General features: G+C 35.9%; 1 protein-coding gene across 1 annotated transcript; it reads right to left on the bottom strand.

Annotated features, from left to right (window-relative positions):
- Positions 1-1,598: 1,598 nt before the first annotated feature.
- On the bottom strand, positions 1,599-13,713 carry Ple (tyrosine hydroxylase ple). The gene is made up of 7 exons (XM_072910765.1): positions 13,276-13,713; positions 7,137-7,248; positions 6,622-6,747; positions 6,284-6,346; positions 4,715-5,534; positions 3,593-3,956; positions 1,599-3,240 (listed from the first exon to the last, which is right to left on the bottom strand). Exons 1-7 carry the CDS (start codon positions 13,342-13,344, stop codon positions 3,076-3,078), a joined length of 1,719 nt encoding a protein of 572 aa, XP_072766866.1. The 5' UTR covers positions 13,345-13,713; the 3' UTR covers positions 1,599-3,075.
- Positions 13,714-14,229: the final 516 nt, after the last annotated feature.

The raw sequence follows: 14,229 nt of genomic DNA, 5'->3' as shown, positions 1-14,229 counted from the left end.
TAATCAGATGTATATATATGACTGACCTTGTTGCACTGGATTCTGATATATTCTTAATGGTTGCCTTTCGATGATGACGTTGATTGTGTCGTGAATTACGTTCATGTTTTTCTTCGATGTTATGTTTTGTGTAAAATTTCGTCTTCTCACCTCTTTTCGAGATTTTTATTAGGAGATTTTATTAGGACTTTAGAACACATTAATATTGGTAGCTTATTAATATTTACATAATGAAGTCGTTCCCAATACATATAGGTTTTTTTATAAGTCGATTTTGTAAACAAGATATGAGAAGTAATAAAGTATGCAAACCACTTACCAGTATAAAAACTTACCTCGTTAATTTACTATTACTATTATCTATTTTATTGATTTGTCTTTGTCCATAATTCTTTGTATTTTCTTTGCATACTTTCCGATATAGTTCTTGTATTCTTAGTTCTTTATTTTCTTCATCTTGTTCTTTTACCTTTATTTTTTCGTATTTAGTTTCAGTCACAGTTAAAGCAAATTTTAATCCATTTGCAACAAGATCTATCAAAACGCAACATGCTTTCCGAGCATCTAAAAAATCATATTTACTTTTTTAAATAAAATACAATACATAAATATAATAATAATAAATATATTTTTATATTTAATAAATATATATTTATATTTGTTTTCTATAAATATAAATCTAGTAAAAGCTGCATAAAAATTCAACATAATTGTTTTATAATTTTTTTATAATTTAATAAGAAAAAAAATAATAAGAATAATTTCAAAAGTTTATAAATTTGTTATAAAAACATTCTCTCTGTTTGATTATACAATAAAAGAATTATTTAAAGAGAGAGAGAGAGAGAAAATTTTATTACTATTAAAAGGTAAATAATAAAAACTGATTTGTAATATTCAGAGAAGAGATTTATGATTAGATAATATACTCGTAATGTAATATAAGTACTTAGTCATATTCGAAAGTCAATCAAAAACCATAAGCGACGATAGAAGCTCTCTTTCTCTCTCCTTTCACTCAGTGTTTTACTACTCACACAAACGTGACTTGGGCACGTAATACAAAACGACGCTACACAACATTAACACGATTAACGAGAGGCGCTTGAAGTAAGTGATCCACTCAAGCACACTGAATTTCTCGTCAAAATAACCTGACGAGTAAAAGAGGAAGTCATTTGGGCGACGAGAGGACATTACTTTCTCTTACCGTATCCATTATGCGATTTGGCAGACACGCATTGCATAGCAAGCGCGACGATAAACACGACGAATTTCATAGCCGACAAAAGATGCAATTATTTAAGTATTATTTTCCATGTTTCAATCATTAATCACGGTATTCCAGAAATAGAAAATAAAAGAAAGAGGTTCGAGTTACACACGTGCGTCCTGAAGCAATGTCCATCACGACGTAAGAGGCAGTTTCACTTTGTTTTGAACATTTATGTCAAAGCTAATTATGCTCAATTATGCCTTAATTACGTTTGGTAACCATAACGACTAATATAACGATAAGACAATTACTCGACAGTTATTTCTACGGCATTTTCGCTTTGTACAAGTCATAGTTTCGAGTAAAGAAATAACAGCACGTGTAAGATTCATATCTTAATTTTTTATTATGTGCTCTGAGAACTTTACAATATAATACAAAGGAAACATGTCGTGTATCGATCGCCTTTTACTACAATCTAACGAGGGTGGGCTACGCACATAAACGCACGAGAAAATTATTTCGTACGAATCGGCGCGATTTGATAGGTTGTAAGCAGAGCGTGCGCAAGCGGGGACTCACACTACTCGCTAAATAGTGCCTCTCTAAAGCAACGTCGCTTCGTAACTTCCATAGCTATCCGAAGACTAAAATTCCCACAGAGTTCGACCGAAGAAGAAGCGACATATCGAACTAACTAACATAAGTAAGAACACATCTTAATGATATATTATTATCTTTTACGAAATACTGTTTAATTCGATAATAAATTCTAAACAAAATATGACAAACCGATTTGACATTTGCTAAACGCACGTCCTTGGTCGTGGTCTCTCGACTAGTCCATAAAGACTGTTTAACGACTCCCTGCTTAACCGCAGTCTGTCAATTTATTCGCAAAAAAAAAATACTGTACGCTCACATTCAAACGACGAATTCTATCACCACGAAGAGTCGGTCTCGTGAGTTTTATGTCTTGAGACTACTTAACTCTCTTACTAACTCCGATAATTATTTTGCATTTCACAACTTTTGCTAAACATAGACTGCTCTATTAAATATCGGGGCAGATGCCAGTGTTTGCTGGATTAAACAAATTCATTTATAATAATGTATATGCTACCGTAAATAATACAATATTATATAATAAAATAAAACAGAGTAATAATAATAATAATAATAATAATATATAATTAATAATAATAATATAGTAATAGTAATGTGTGAATCACATATGCGCGTAAACTTAGCCATTGGCAAAAGAAGTGATACTATCTTGTTTGTACGAATATAACCTTGTGATATGTATTTTCGCTCATTTGGCACCTCGTAAAGAATACTCGAGGGCAAGAGATTGGACTGTCATAAATTAATTCGTTGACGAATGATTCATTGTTCAATAAAGCCGTGCGATTATTTTGACGCAATCTACATTGTTACGTCGAGTAACATTTGCGTTATACACTGAAGATTCGTCGTTCTTTACGTGCGTAATCGATATGCGCGTACAACACGCATATAACACACTAATGAACGACTTTATACAATGGCAGATAAATTGATGAGCGTAACTAGAATGATGACGAAGTGTCCATCAAACCTAGAAGTTGAAGTCGCAATGCAAGATGTTATTTGAAACGAATATTTTTTGATCTGTAATTTTATCAAAATTATCGATCAAGCTAACACACTTTCGAAATGCAAAGGCGCATCACTAAATCTTATAAACATAGCAGATTATAAAAAATTATCGTTGTCAAAAGAAAATGATATCTAAAACATATGTTCAACTTCAAGATTCAATGGTTGGCAAAAGGAATAACCGAATCAATACAACAAAGATGCGGAAGTTCTCATTTTTACGCAAAATGTTTCTTCATTTTGTTGACAGCATTCGTGAGATGAGTCATCTCGGTGTTGAGTTGGGAAATCAAATCTTCCAGTCTATCAACGCTATCAAGGACTTCGACGCGTTGCGTATGCGGATTATACCTGACCTCGAACGGTCGGCTCATAGTAGCCACCTGCGAGAAAAACCAAGACTCGTGACTAACAATAAGCTCGTTTACTCCAATAAGAAATTACAGTCAGCGGAAGCGAATTGGTTATATTTATCAATGATTACTCTCTCCTTGTGCAATAAATGATTATGAAAAAAATAAAAATATCGAACATCAAAAGTAAAAATTACAAAAAAGAAAAATTATCTTGAATTCTTCACTTAGTTAATTTTGTTATTTTCGACTAATCAATAATAGCAATAAAATTAGAGCAAATTTTGAGAAATTTTAGAAAATAGATAAGAAACGAATTCCACAAATTAATATTAAGCAGACAATAATTTGAACACATGATGAAAATAATTAATGAGCTTACCCAGCGACGGAATTTCTCCTTGGCATCCTCGAAGCTTTCGGCAACGTAATATATCGGCTGATATTCCTGATCTTGATACTTTTGAAGAGCAGTGATCGTCGGGTCGAATGGTCGGTGCTCACACTTATCGCTCAACGCGTGCAGGAGTTCACCATAGGCTGACAACAAGCCAGCGCCATAAGCTTTGATCTCGCTACCTTCTTTGCAGAGACCGAACTCGATCGTGAACCAATAGATGGTCGATAGTTTCTCAATCTCTTCATCCGAGGCACCAAGGGACGCCAGACCGATTTCTTGCGAGAATTGAGCAAAATTAGGATCGCCCAGAAGCGGTATATGGCCCAAGAGCTCATGGATGCAATCTCTGCAAATAGAAACAAGACCAAAGATTTACGTCATGTATTAATTGTGAAATCTGACGTTCAAATTTATCTTGTGCTCTATTTAAATACATGAAGATTCTTAATATATACAATTTGTTGTAATATTCAACAATGCTCAGTTCAAGTACCAGATTTTAACTAAAGCATTGAATAAGTCGGAACGTGCTAAAGTTAATTAGGATGCATCGTCAGATGAATGGTGCGAATCAAATTGAAACTCCTGGGAGCCATTTTATTCTTACAATTTGCCGAGCTATCGGCAGCCCCTGAAAATCGAACTGTAATGCGACTCGCTACGCGGAGGAAACGATTTCGTAACTGCGGAACTGAGTTATCAACGCTATCGCGTCGTTAAAAGCCAATTAGAGTTCCATTACGAGCTTAGAGAGGCGCGGTAATTCTATTATCATCGTTCTCTGTGTACCGGGTGCAGCCTCCCGTCATAACGCAATATCGATTGCCTTGTAGTTTGACACGAAGGGGCAGCCGTGACATGGACCCGGAGCGACCTTTACAATACGCGATTTTTAAGATGCGTTGCATCCTTTGTGCCCTCGCGACTTGATATTTCATATCAAGTCTCAATATATATCCTGTGCAATATTCTCTTTGTACTTTGTAATATCATAAAAATTTATAAGATAATTTAAAAAATAACACGTGAAAATAATATATTCGAATGCAATCATCATCTCTTGAATAAATGAAAGTAAGAGATAAAAAGTTTTAAAACACTTACGGCTCGGGAGTGTGGTACGGGCTATTAATATGACGGATGTATTGGGTGCTCTGGAATACTCTGAAGGCAAGGCTGGACAGGAAGTCGCGAGCTGTCAAGAGACCGGCGGCTGGTCGAAGAGTGAATCCCGTGTTTTTCTTCAGGAAATCGCTGACCTCCTGCAACTGCGGTATACGATGGGACTCAAAGATCCTCTCTTCCTGCAATTTCTTAAAGACCCTCTGGTATTCCACGCACGCGTGCTTCGGCACCAGGTCCAACACGGTGATGAAAACGCGCGACCAAGTCTCGTTCTCTGTCTCGGTGTAAGGAATGCTGGGTATCGGATCGCCGTACTTGTAAGCGAAAGCAATTTCGGCAATGACCTTGCGACGGGCGCGGTACTCTTTGTCGGCGAAGCCTGGGTGAGTCATGTCGAGATCCGGCTCATACTTGGTCATCAGATGATTGCAATTGTCAAGGTCGGAGGCGTGACGGGGAAACCAGGGATCTTTGATGCTAACGGAATTGTCGGCGAGCAGAGTGACGCCGTCCAAGGCCGAGCTCTGTCGCAGATTTCTAATCAGCTGGAGCAGGGTCTGCCTGCTCATGTCAATCTTGACCAGCACCTCGAACTGCAGGCCCTCCTTTTTCGAAGGCCGCGTCTCCACGTGCGTGATTATGCCCTTGAAATTTTCGATTGTCTTCAAAATCCTGCCCAAAGAACCAATGCCCTCTCGCAGTCTCAGCACCAACGCCGCCTTTTGCACGCTATGCTCACTATCTGAAGACTCCGCTATCGTCTTCGCGAGTACTACTTCCTCCTCGGTTAATCCGCAGTCTACGGAAAATCAGTCTAGTTACGCGTATGTTTGATGATTTCATTGAAACAAAAATTTGTTAAAGATTCTCGTTTAAGTGATATCGTTTACGAGGAAACGTGAACCTTTTACACGATATATAAAATAAAAAGGTGCTCGTCGGGTAAATTGGGCCATAAAACTTTCCGAGAACGAGTCTTTTCGGGGACGTAACTTCCCGCGAATACCCTAAGTGACTTCCGCGGACGGTAATAATCGGGCAATTCAAAGTCCATTTCCGCATAGCGCCTTTACCGTCGTAGCGTCGGAAACGGCACCGTCTCTACTCAGTACGCGGGGGCGGTGAAAAAGTAGCAAAGTAGCCTTCATTGTCGCCGGCGCGGACGTGCGAAAAGAAATAACCGTATTACACATTTTTACGCGGGCTCGCTTGCGAGATCTCGAGAAAGGCTCTGCCCCGGTAATACGATTCTAAATGCACAAAGCGGCTTCAGAAAGCGGGGGCAGCTTGGAAAGGCTCGCGGACATAATTTACCCCAAGTGTCGGTCGAGCACTCGTCCCGTCGTATGCCGTTGACAATGGCGACCGTTTCACTCTCCATTTACCGGGTCGTCTTATCCACAATTCACCGCGTATATATACGCTTACTTTCTTCACCTATTTTCTGTTTTACTTATATATCGCACAGCGTCAGATATTTCGCGAAAACTAGAAGTATGTGTGTATGTGTGATCAATTATTATCAGAGAGTTTAGAAGACGCACTTACCGTCATCATCATCGTCCTCATCTGGTTTTCCATCGCTATCCGACGAAGCCTCTGCTTTTGCTTCTAAAAATTACAAGTGAATTCGTGCTCATGCCATATGCAACATTTATGCAAAAAATTGTGATCTTATCTTGGATACACTTGGCGGTAGATACATTTGAGAGATGTCGTTTAATTTCATATTATAATAAATAATTTCATGGATATGTAAACATTGTCACATTGAATAAAATTGTCGTATGTTAATAATGCATAATCACATGTTTTGTATAAATGTATCTCACGCTCCAATTATCCAAAGATATCGTTATAATTTATGCGCAACATCTAATACAAACCTTCCTTCTTTGCTGCGCAAATTAACGACTCTACTTGTTCGTCATCACTTGATGAAATATCAACATAATGTTCTCCTTGTTCCTGTTGCTCCTGAGTACAAGTGATTGTCTGATCGACGTTCGTGTCTGTCCAATCCAACAAAGAAACATGTCATGCAACATCGATATACACACATATATCTTTGCGCGATTTTTATACGATAAAATGTCACACATCGATGAAATTTCATATTATTTTTTGTATGTAAAAAATATTGATACATTAATCTCTTAAATATTAAACATTAAAGATGCATATATATAAGTACACTTAAATAAATATGTAATATTTTAAAAAATAAATCGAATACGTGTACGAACATCTGATATTGAGTAGAGTAGAAAATAAATAAAATATTTTTTTCATACATACTTTTTTTATATTTTTCTCAAACAAATATATTGATAATACAACTATGATAAAAACTATTATATTTAAAAAAAAGATCATGCCAAAAAGTATTTGCAAGACTCACCATTCGCTCGTTGTCGGGCTTCCTCGAGTACGCTTTGCTTCGTCTGTTTGACGACCAACGTCTCAAAGCGGGCATCGTCTACGAGGGAACGTCTTCGTGCTGGATATCCGTTCTGGAAAGATAAATATAGAATGCGGTTTATATAGGACGTCAGTAACATCAACGAAAATGTCCCTTCTGTGCAACTAAATTCTACTTTATTTGTGTAATATTATTCTTGTTCTGTTGCATTTTATTATTTATTATATGTACAAGCAATTAGAGATTTGACTTAGAACTTTAAAGGGCGGATGTCCTCTTGGTTTAATTAACTAGGTTTCGCTTTCCGTGGTCTGTCATGACCACCTTTGACATGAAGCGGCACGGAAATCTAGCTTGTCTGCTCGATCGGGCGTCGCTTAAATCGGATAACGAACAAAAGACACGGAAATGAATTTTCGCGACATCCGTCTTGCTGTTGAAGGATCGGAAATGAATTAATTCCGGCAGAAGATGGAGGGATACAAAGGAGCTTGATCGGCTCTCAGTCTTTAGAAGTAGATAACATACAGAAAGTTTCATTTTTCTTATTCTCTTTCTCTCTTTCTCATCACGCAAGTGAAAATATATTTGATAATTCAAAACTTTTAAGTATTAATGTATACATTTTTTGTTGCATAAAAGTGGGATTTTTTATTTGAAGTATTGGCATTATTTCAGGGTTTTATTCACCGGAATAGAAGAAATATTGATAAAAGTGTGTTTCAAAAGACGAAGATATTCTCATCTTGATCGAAAACGGTACAAGCATGCGCCACCGATCATTCAAATTCCTGGCTGTCGTGAATCCAACTTGACGCGCCGGGGACCTAGTTGCATTTTCCAGCAAAGTCGTCGGTTGGCACAGTTTAGAGTAAGCGTTTAGCAATCCCTTAACAACGCGCTTGAGTCGTGAAGTGGGCCAAGTACTTCGATGGAATGGATGAACGATGACTATGTCGGGAAGTTGCGACACGAGGAGATAACACGCCGGCGAATGCGTGACAAATCTCATCTCGATGAGCCGATAAAGATTGGAATTAATTAATTCCCGTGTCGTAAAGCTTGTTGTGCGAAGTTATCAGCCATTCAGCGTGAATCGCGAATATACTGTCGCGCGTGAAAGTGACGAATATATGCAAATATTTGTTGATTAGCCGGTTGAGGTGACGATTAGTCATTTGCGGAGATAAAGGATGGAAACCTGACGCGCGACGACAACTCGACGACGGGAATGTCCAATCGAGCAAACGACAGGTACCGTAGGAATGTTGTTTTCGACCTTGTGTAGAATCGCACGAACATACGTCCGAAGATGCAAAAGAAACTGACCTCGAGTCAACAAGTCGAGTAATTACCCACTGCACGATGATGGAATCGTATTCGAAAACGAACAGGATCTCTCTCTCTCTTTACCTTTCTCTCTCTATATTTATCTGTCTCTCTTTTTCATTCGCAGTGTATTTTTTTAACATCGAGTTAACCCTTCATTGAAAAAAGTGTTTACTATACACGTATGTGCATGTACGATATTTTAATTAAATCATGTCAAGTTTGATTTTACTGTTAGACATAATTCTATGGTTATTGCAATTGACATTGATAAATTAAACCTGCTACTCTTAATTGACAGTTTGAATTGATATTGAGTCTATAAGCGCATTTACATCGAGTGATTTTTCAATTGTTTTACATCAAAAGTTTTTGGTCTGTTTTATTTGTTTATTATATAAATAAATGTTTTTTAATGTGTCTAGAATGTGGCAAATATCAAACAAAAATAATATTAATACACGTAGCATGTCTTGTATTGGTTTAGAATTATGCTTTCATAATTGTTAATAATTCTACTAAATTAACAAAAAAAATAGTAATGTGGCAAGTTCAGGAAAGAATTAATAGCAAATGAAAAAGCGCATGTCTCGTATGATAAAGTTCAGGAATGATTTGCCTTCGAGTATCGATCCGAACGAAAAGCTCGTAAAACCACGATCGAGATACATAATGCGTTACGCATTCATCAAAATCCCAACATTAATTAATGAACGAGAGAGAGGGAGAGATTATGTGTGATAATCCGGTCGAAACGATTGACGTTTAAGTAAACCAATTAGCATAACGGACTCGCATACACATAAATGCATACGCACGCGTGCCAAAGAAGAATCACGAATGCAACAAACGTCCGCAGTGCAATGCGTGTGCAGCGAATAACGGGTGCACCGTTCAGGGACTCGTTGGCGTCTCTCTCTCTCTCTCTCTCTCTCTTTCTGTCTGTCTCGCTCCTATGCACCGCCTGCTTTATAAACACAATCACTCTGCTCTGTCATATTTATAACATATTCATAATTATCATGTGCAAGAATCAAGGCCGAAGATCGATTTTGCAATAGTCGATTAAAGGCAGCAGCAACAGTAGCACTAATCTCGATAGAAGGAAATTACCGGATCTTATTATAAATTCACGGAATAAATCTACGATAATTTTATCACAAATTACTCTAGATTCTTTCATAATAGATTCTTTTACAAGTGGAATTTAAGCAATTGTATAAACGATTAGTTTATATGTCGAGGAAAATTAGTTGCGATAATCGTATCGAATCGAATCAGCTATCAAAAATTAAATAAACAAAAAATTTTCAATGAAGTAATTTCAATTGAGAAAAGTGTTCAATAAATAAAGTGATTAATTTAAATTTAGGCAGTGAATATAATAAAAATCTTTAATCGTCGAATTAAATGATTTAAATTAGTCCGAACCTGAAAAAGAATTATAAAATTCGCGTTTTCGATCGATAGGAGATTTATTCAAGGTCGGTTTACTTTTCACCCCGCATCGCTGCATTTGCGTGTAACTATCGATCTCGCATAACCGATTCTGGATCCGATCCGATATCTAGATCCGGCGTTCGTTCCTTTGGAATGAATCAGATGTCGTGATCGTTAAATAGGTAAAAGTCGAAGCCAAAGCGTCATTCGAGGCGAAGAGGTACGTTTAATCGTGTGGAATCGAATACATTAAATTTACGCAACTCTATTATGTGTGTTAATGTATTTTCAAGACTTACTGTGTGTTTAAAAACAGAGGTATTGCTTGCCGGAATTGAAATCGCCAGATATTTCCGCAGATAGGTACTTCCTTTAGCAAAAAATGTAAAAATAAAATTTTGTTTTTTTTTCTTTTTTTTAAAGTATACAATTTTTATTATATGTATAAAACAGATAACATATTCGCGTTTATCTTATTTATTTTATTATCTATGTTTTTATTTTATTTTATTATTTATATTTTAGATATAAATCTTAATTTAAAAATATCAATTTTTCAAAATACTAATCTTCCATCTTTCTTTAAAATCCGAATTTCACTAATTAGTAAATCTATCTACAAACAGTAGTGATTCCGGCTCAAAAAATATGCGGAGAAAGTGTAAGATTGACCAAGTCATCACATCAAAGTGACGTATTCTTGTATTTATACAGACAAATGCAAAGAATAAATTATACAGCGTGAAATGGAAGTCTCTCTAGGTATTACTCGGAAAAGAAAGCATTGAAACTAAATTTGTACACACCTCTGTTTAGGTTAATTTTAGTTACACCACATCTAAAAGTATGAAATTCTTAAATTAATTGCGATAATGGTACTTGATTGCGTAATATCTCATTAAATTATGTATGAATGAAAAATACAAACGTGTTCTGTGTGACAAAATTCCACGATTAACAGCCAAATATTTACAAATAAATATAAACATTTTATAATTTAAATGGGATTTTTACGTTAATAAAACGTCAATCATTGTTCGGAAAGTCACGGTTCAGAAATGCATGATAATTAGATTTTTTTTTTTTAAACATTAAAGAGATAAATGCGTTATCGCGTGAGAATTGAAATATCGACCTTGTCGATTATTGTGATATATTCTTACGCAATCCACAAAACTTTACAGCGTCGTTTACTGATACGCGTACGTAATAATAACGAAAACAAAGCGAACGACCTCGTAAAAGTACCGATTATAAGTAGTCGCGCTGTCTCATTACAAACGAACAAGCTTATTAAGAACTGACTATTCGACCTTGCGATTGTGACACTTGCACAATGTGCGTTATAAACGCGGCAACCTCGAAAAAATATTGATTAAAATCCGTTATTGTGCGATCCTACGCTAAAATGTCGTTATGCAAAGACGAGTCCTTGCGAACTGTAATTTGTAGACTAGAAGTAAAAATATACACGTGTACATTATTACGTACGAGATATCGTCGACGATTACAACCAATATTACTTATTCGAGAATATCTATGTAAAGACGATCGATAATTACATAGCTATTTGTAATCGTTTACTTCACTATCTCGTCATTAATAATTACACTTGAGAGAATATAAACTGTCGTGGAAACTATGCAAATGCGAATGTCTTACGCTATTGCAAAAGATGTAACCATTTTGTGAGAGAAAGGGGTTGGTGTAAAAATGATTTTGTGCGCAATGTTTGACAAGAAGAAAGAACGTTATTTGTCTTTCGACGAGTTTCAGACGACAGAAGGAAAGTAAATCCACATCGAGAGAATTGCCGGTTTCTCCCGCGCGACTTCTCGTAGTCAAAAACAGCTGATTCGTGACCGGTTACTTCCTCGTATAATGTCATCGGAGTCAAGTTTCTTTGCGATAAATCGAACTTTTCGTGCTCTTTAAGTGTATCTTGATTCTGCGTCAACTTATTGTTGATTCTCGAACTTATGTAAATTTATGCATACGAGAGAACTGGTCATTGAACGGAATTCATCGAGATATTACTGTGTAATTATTTATTTCTTGTTACAACTTTTTTCTTGATAATAACTTAAGTAAAAAAAAAAACAAATCTCAATACTTTGAATTAATAAATTTATAACAACTGAATAACTGCACTCTAATCTTCATTTATAAATCATTCCACATAAAATTGAATTAATGTTTATGTAATATTTATATGGTTTTTTTTTATATGTAATATTAATATGTAAATATTTTTTTAAGTAGTAGCTTATACTGTTTTGTTGAAGGTTTAGATTTTGCGAACAACTTGAAAAAGTCATTTTCGTATCCGACTGGTTTTAGATTATTAAAACTATGGATAATTATGAAAAATTCTGTAATTAAATCCATGCAAAGTATGGTCTCAATAATTAAATATTTATCTATATGGCAAGGTCATTAACATTGCGTAAACGATAATAACGGAGCGTATGTACTTTCTCTGCGCGCAAGGATTCTTCTCCATTTCCTCCGGGCCTACGTGAGAATTTCACTTGCTTTAGTCGCCGGTTATTAAGATTGAGAAAGAGCCGAAACGACTCGCATGCACCTTTAAGCAATTTTCTGACGTAATTTTTTTCACACATTGCGAAATGTACCGTTACCCAAAAAAAATCTAGAATCTAATTATAAGAATAAATATTTATCTGAATGTACATAAATCGTATGATTAAGTCAAAATATAATCGAAAGAGACAGAGACACTCACTTTTTCCTGTACTGAATGCAAACAACACGTAATTTTATGATACATAATAACTGTTGTATATATAATGAGATAAAGTTGTAGCAACTATATGCTCATATGCATCAAAATATAAGGATTCCCATATTAAAGAATTAGAATGACATTTTCGAGAATCTTTTCTACATTTGTGTACAGGATTTAAATGAACGACTGAATTCCCGCGCTTTGCCAATCTAGATATATTTTCGGTTGAACCTGTTGCTCTCGACATGAATGTAACAGTGGAATTATTTTGACAGTAGCAAATATAATTTCTTTCAAAATAATTTGTAAGTTTATCAAATTTATCAAATAAATTAATAATTTTTTAATTAAAAAGTAATAAAATATCTTCAAAATGTATTTTTTTTTACTAAAATATTTGGTATCAAATACTTTGTTAAACGAATGTTTTCTTTAACGTTTTTGTATTTATTTATAGCATTAAATTGGATTTTATTTTATTTAAACCGACAACATTTTTTTTCGATTTTTATAATATTTTTCTTTAATTTGTTAAAATAAATTGTAAGTTATTTTCATTAAATTTATCAATTGCATCATCGATACAAGATCAAGACTTACCTCAATACTGTAAGATTTCTTGATGGCGAACATTTCGCGGTTCTTCTGAGCGGCTGCGACTGCCATCATATCTTTCTTGATTTGTCTTTCTTGATAGATTTTTCTGGTATCAATTAATGTCGGTGGTTTCTCGGCTCGTCGATCGATCGTCTTTCAATCGTCAATTCTTGACCTGATAGCGCTCACTGATAAAAAGGGGTTGTAAGTGAGCTCTTCACTGTCGCTCGAAAGAGAAATTACACGAATGAATTCCTCAAAGTTTAAAGTAAGCCATGCGACTTTAATGAATCCTGGATCCAGTAACGTCCTCTTCTGCCTCGATCCGTTTGGCTATCACGGATCGACTACAACAAACGACGAGGACAATGGCGTGTGCGCAACAACAACAAGCCTCCTCTACTACTTAAGTCCGCTTTTAGACGGAGCGTACGAGCGAATGCGTTTACGGGGCGGATTGCCGTCGCATATAAACGTTGCCTCCCTTCACCGCCTGCTAATGCCGGGGTCAGGGGTGCCCCCACCCTATCGTCGTTTCGGGTGGTCCATCGGCAGCAGCCGCCACTACCACTACCCCCGCCACAGCCGCCGTTACAGCCGCCAACGTCGCCAGCGCTGACGTTCCCGGTGCTGCTGTCATTGACGAAGACCACGAGGTGGTTCCTCGTATGACGTTTTTGTCGAATTTTCTTGAGGTTGCATTTTTATTATCGAACTGACACTGGAATGTTCTGTTATCTACAGGATATATTAAGAGGAACTTACGTGGAATCAACCCTGATGAAGTTGCAAGAAGTTTCTTATTTTATGTGCAAATCGATCGATCCTTTTTACACGGCGGAAAAATCGATCACGCGTGTATCGAAGTAATTATATGTAAGTAATATACATAATTTATCAATATAATGTGAATATATTGAATAATGTTTAATATGTAATATTTTATATAAAAGATAA

This window comes from Anoplolepis gracilipes, chromosome 2 (genome assembly GCF_047496725.1).
Source record: "Anoplolepis gracilipes chromosome 2, ASM4749672v1, whole genome shotgun sequence".
NCBI classification, from domain to species: domain Eukaryota; kingdom Metazoa; phylum Arthropoda; class Insecta; order Hymenoptera; family Formicidae; genus Anoplolepis; species Anoplolepis gracilipes.
Note: the sequence above shows the minus strand (reverse complement) of the source record. Positions and strands in the feature narration are given on the sequence as shown.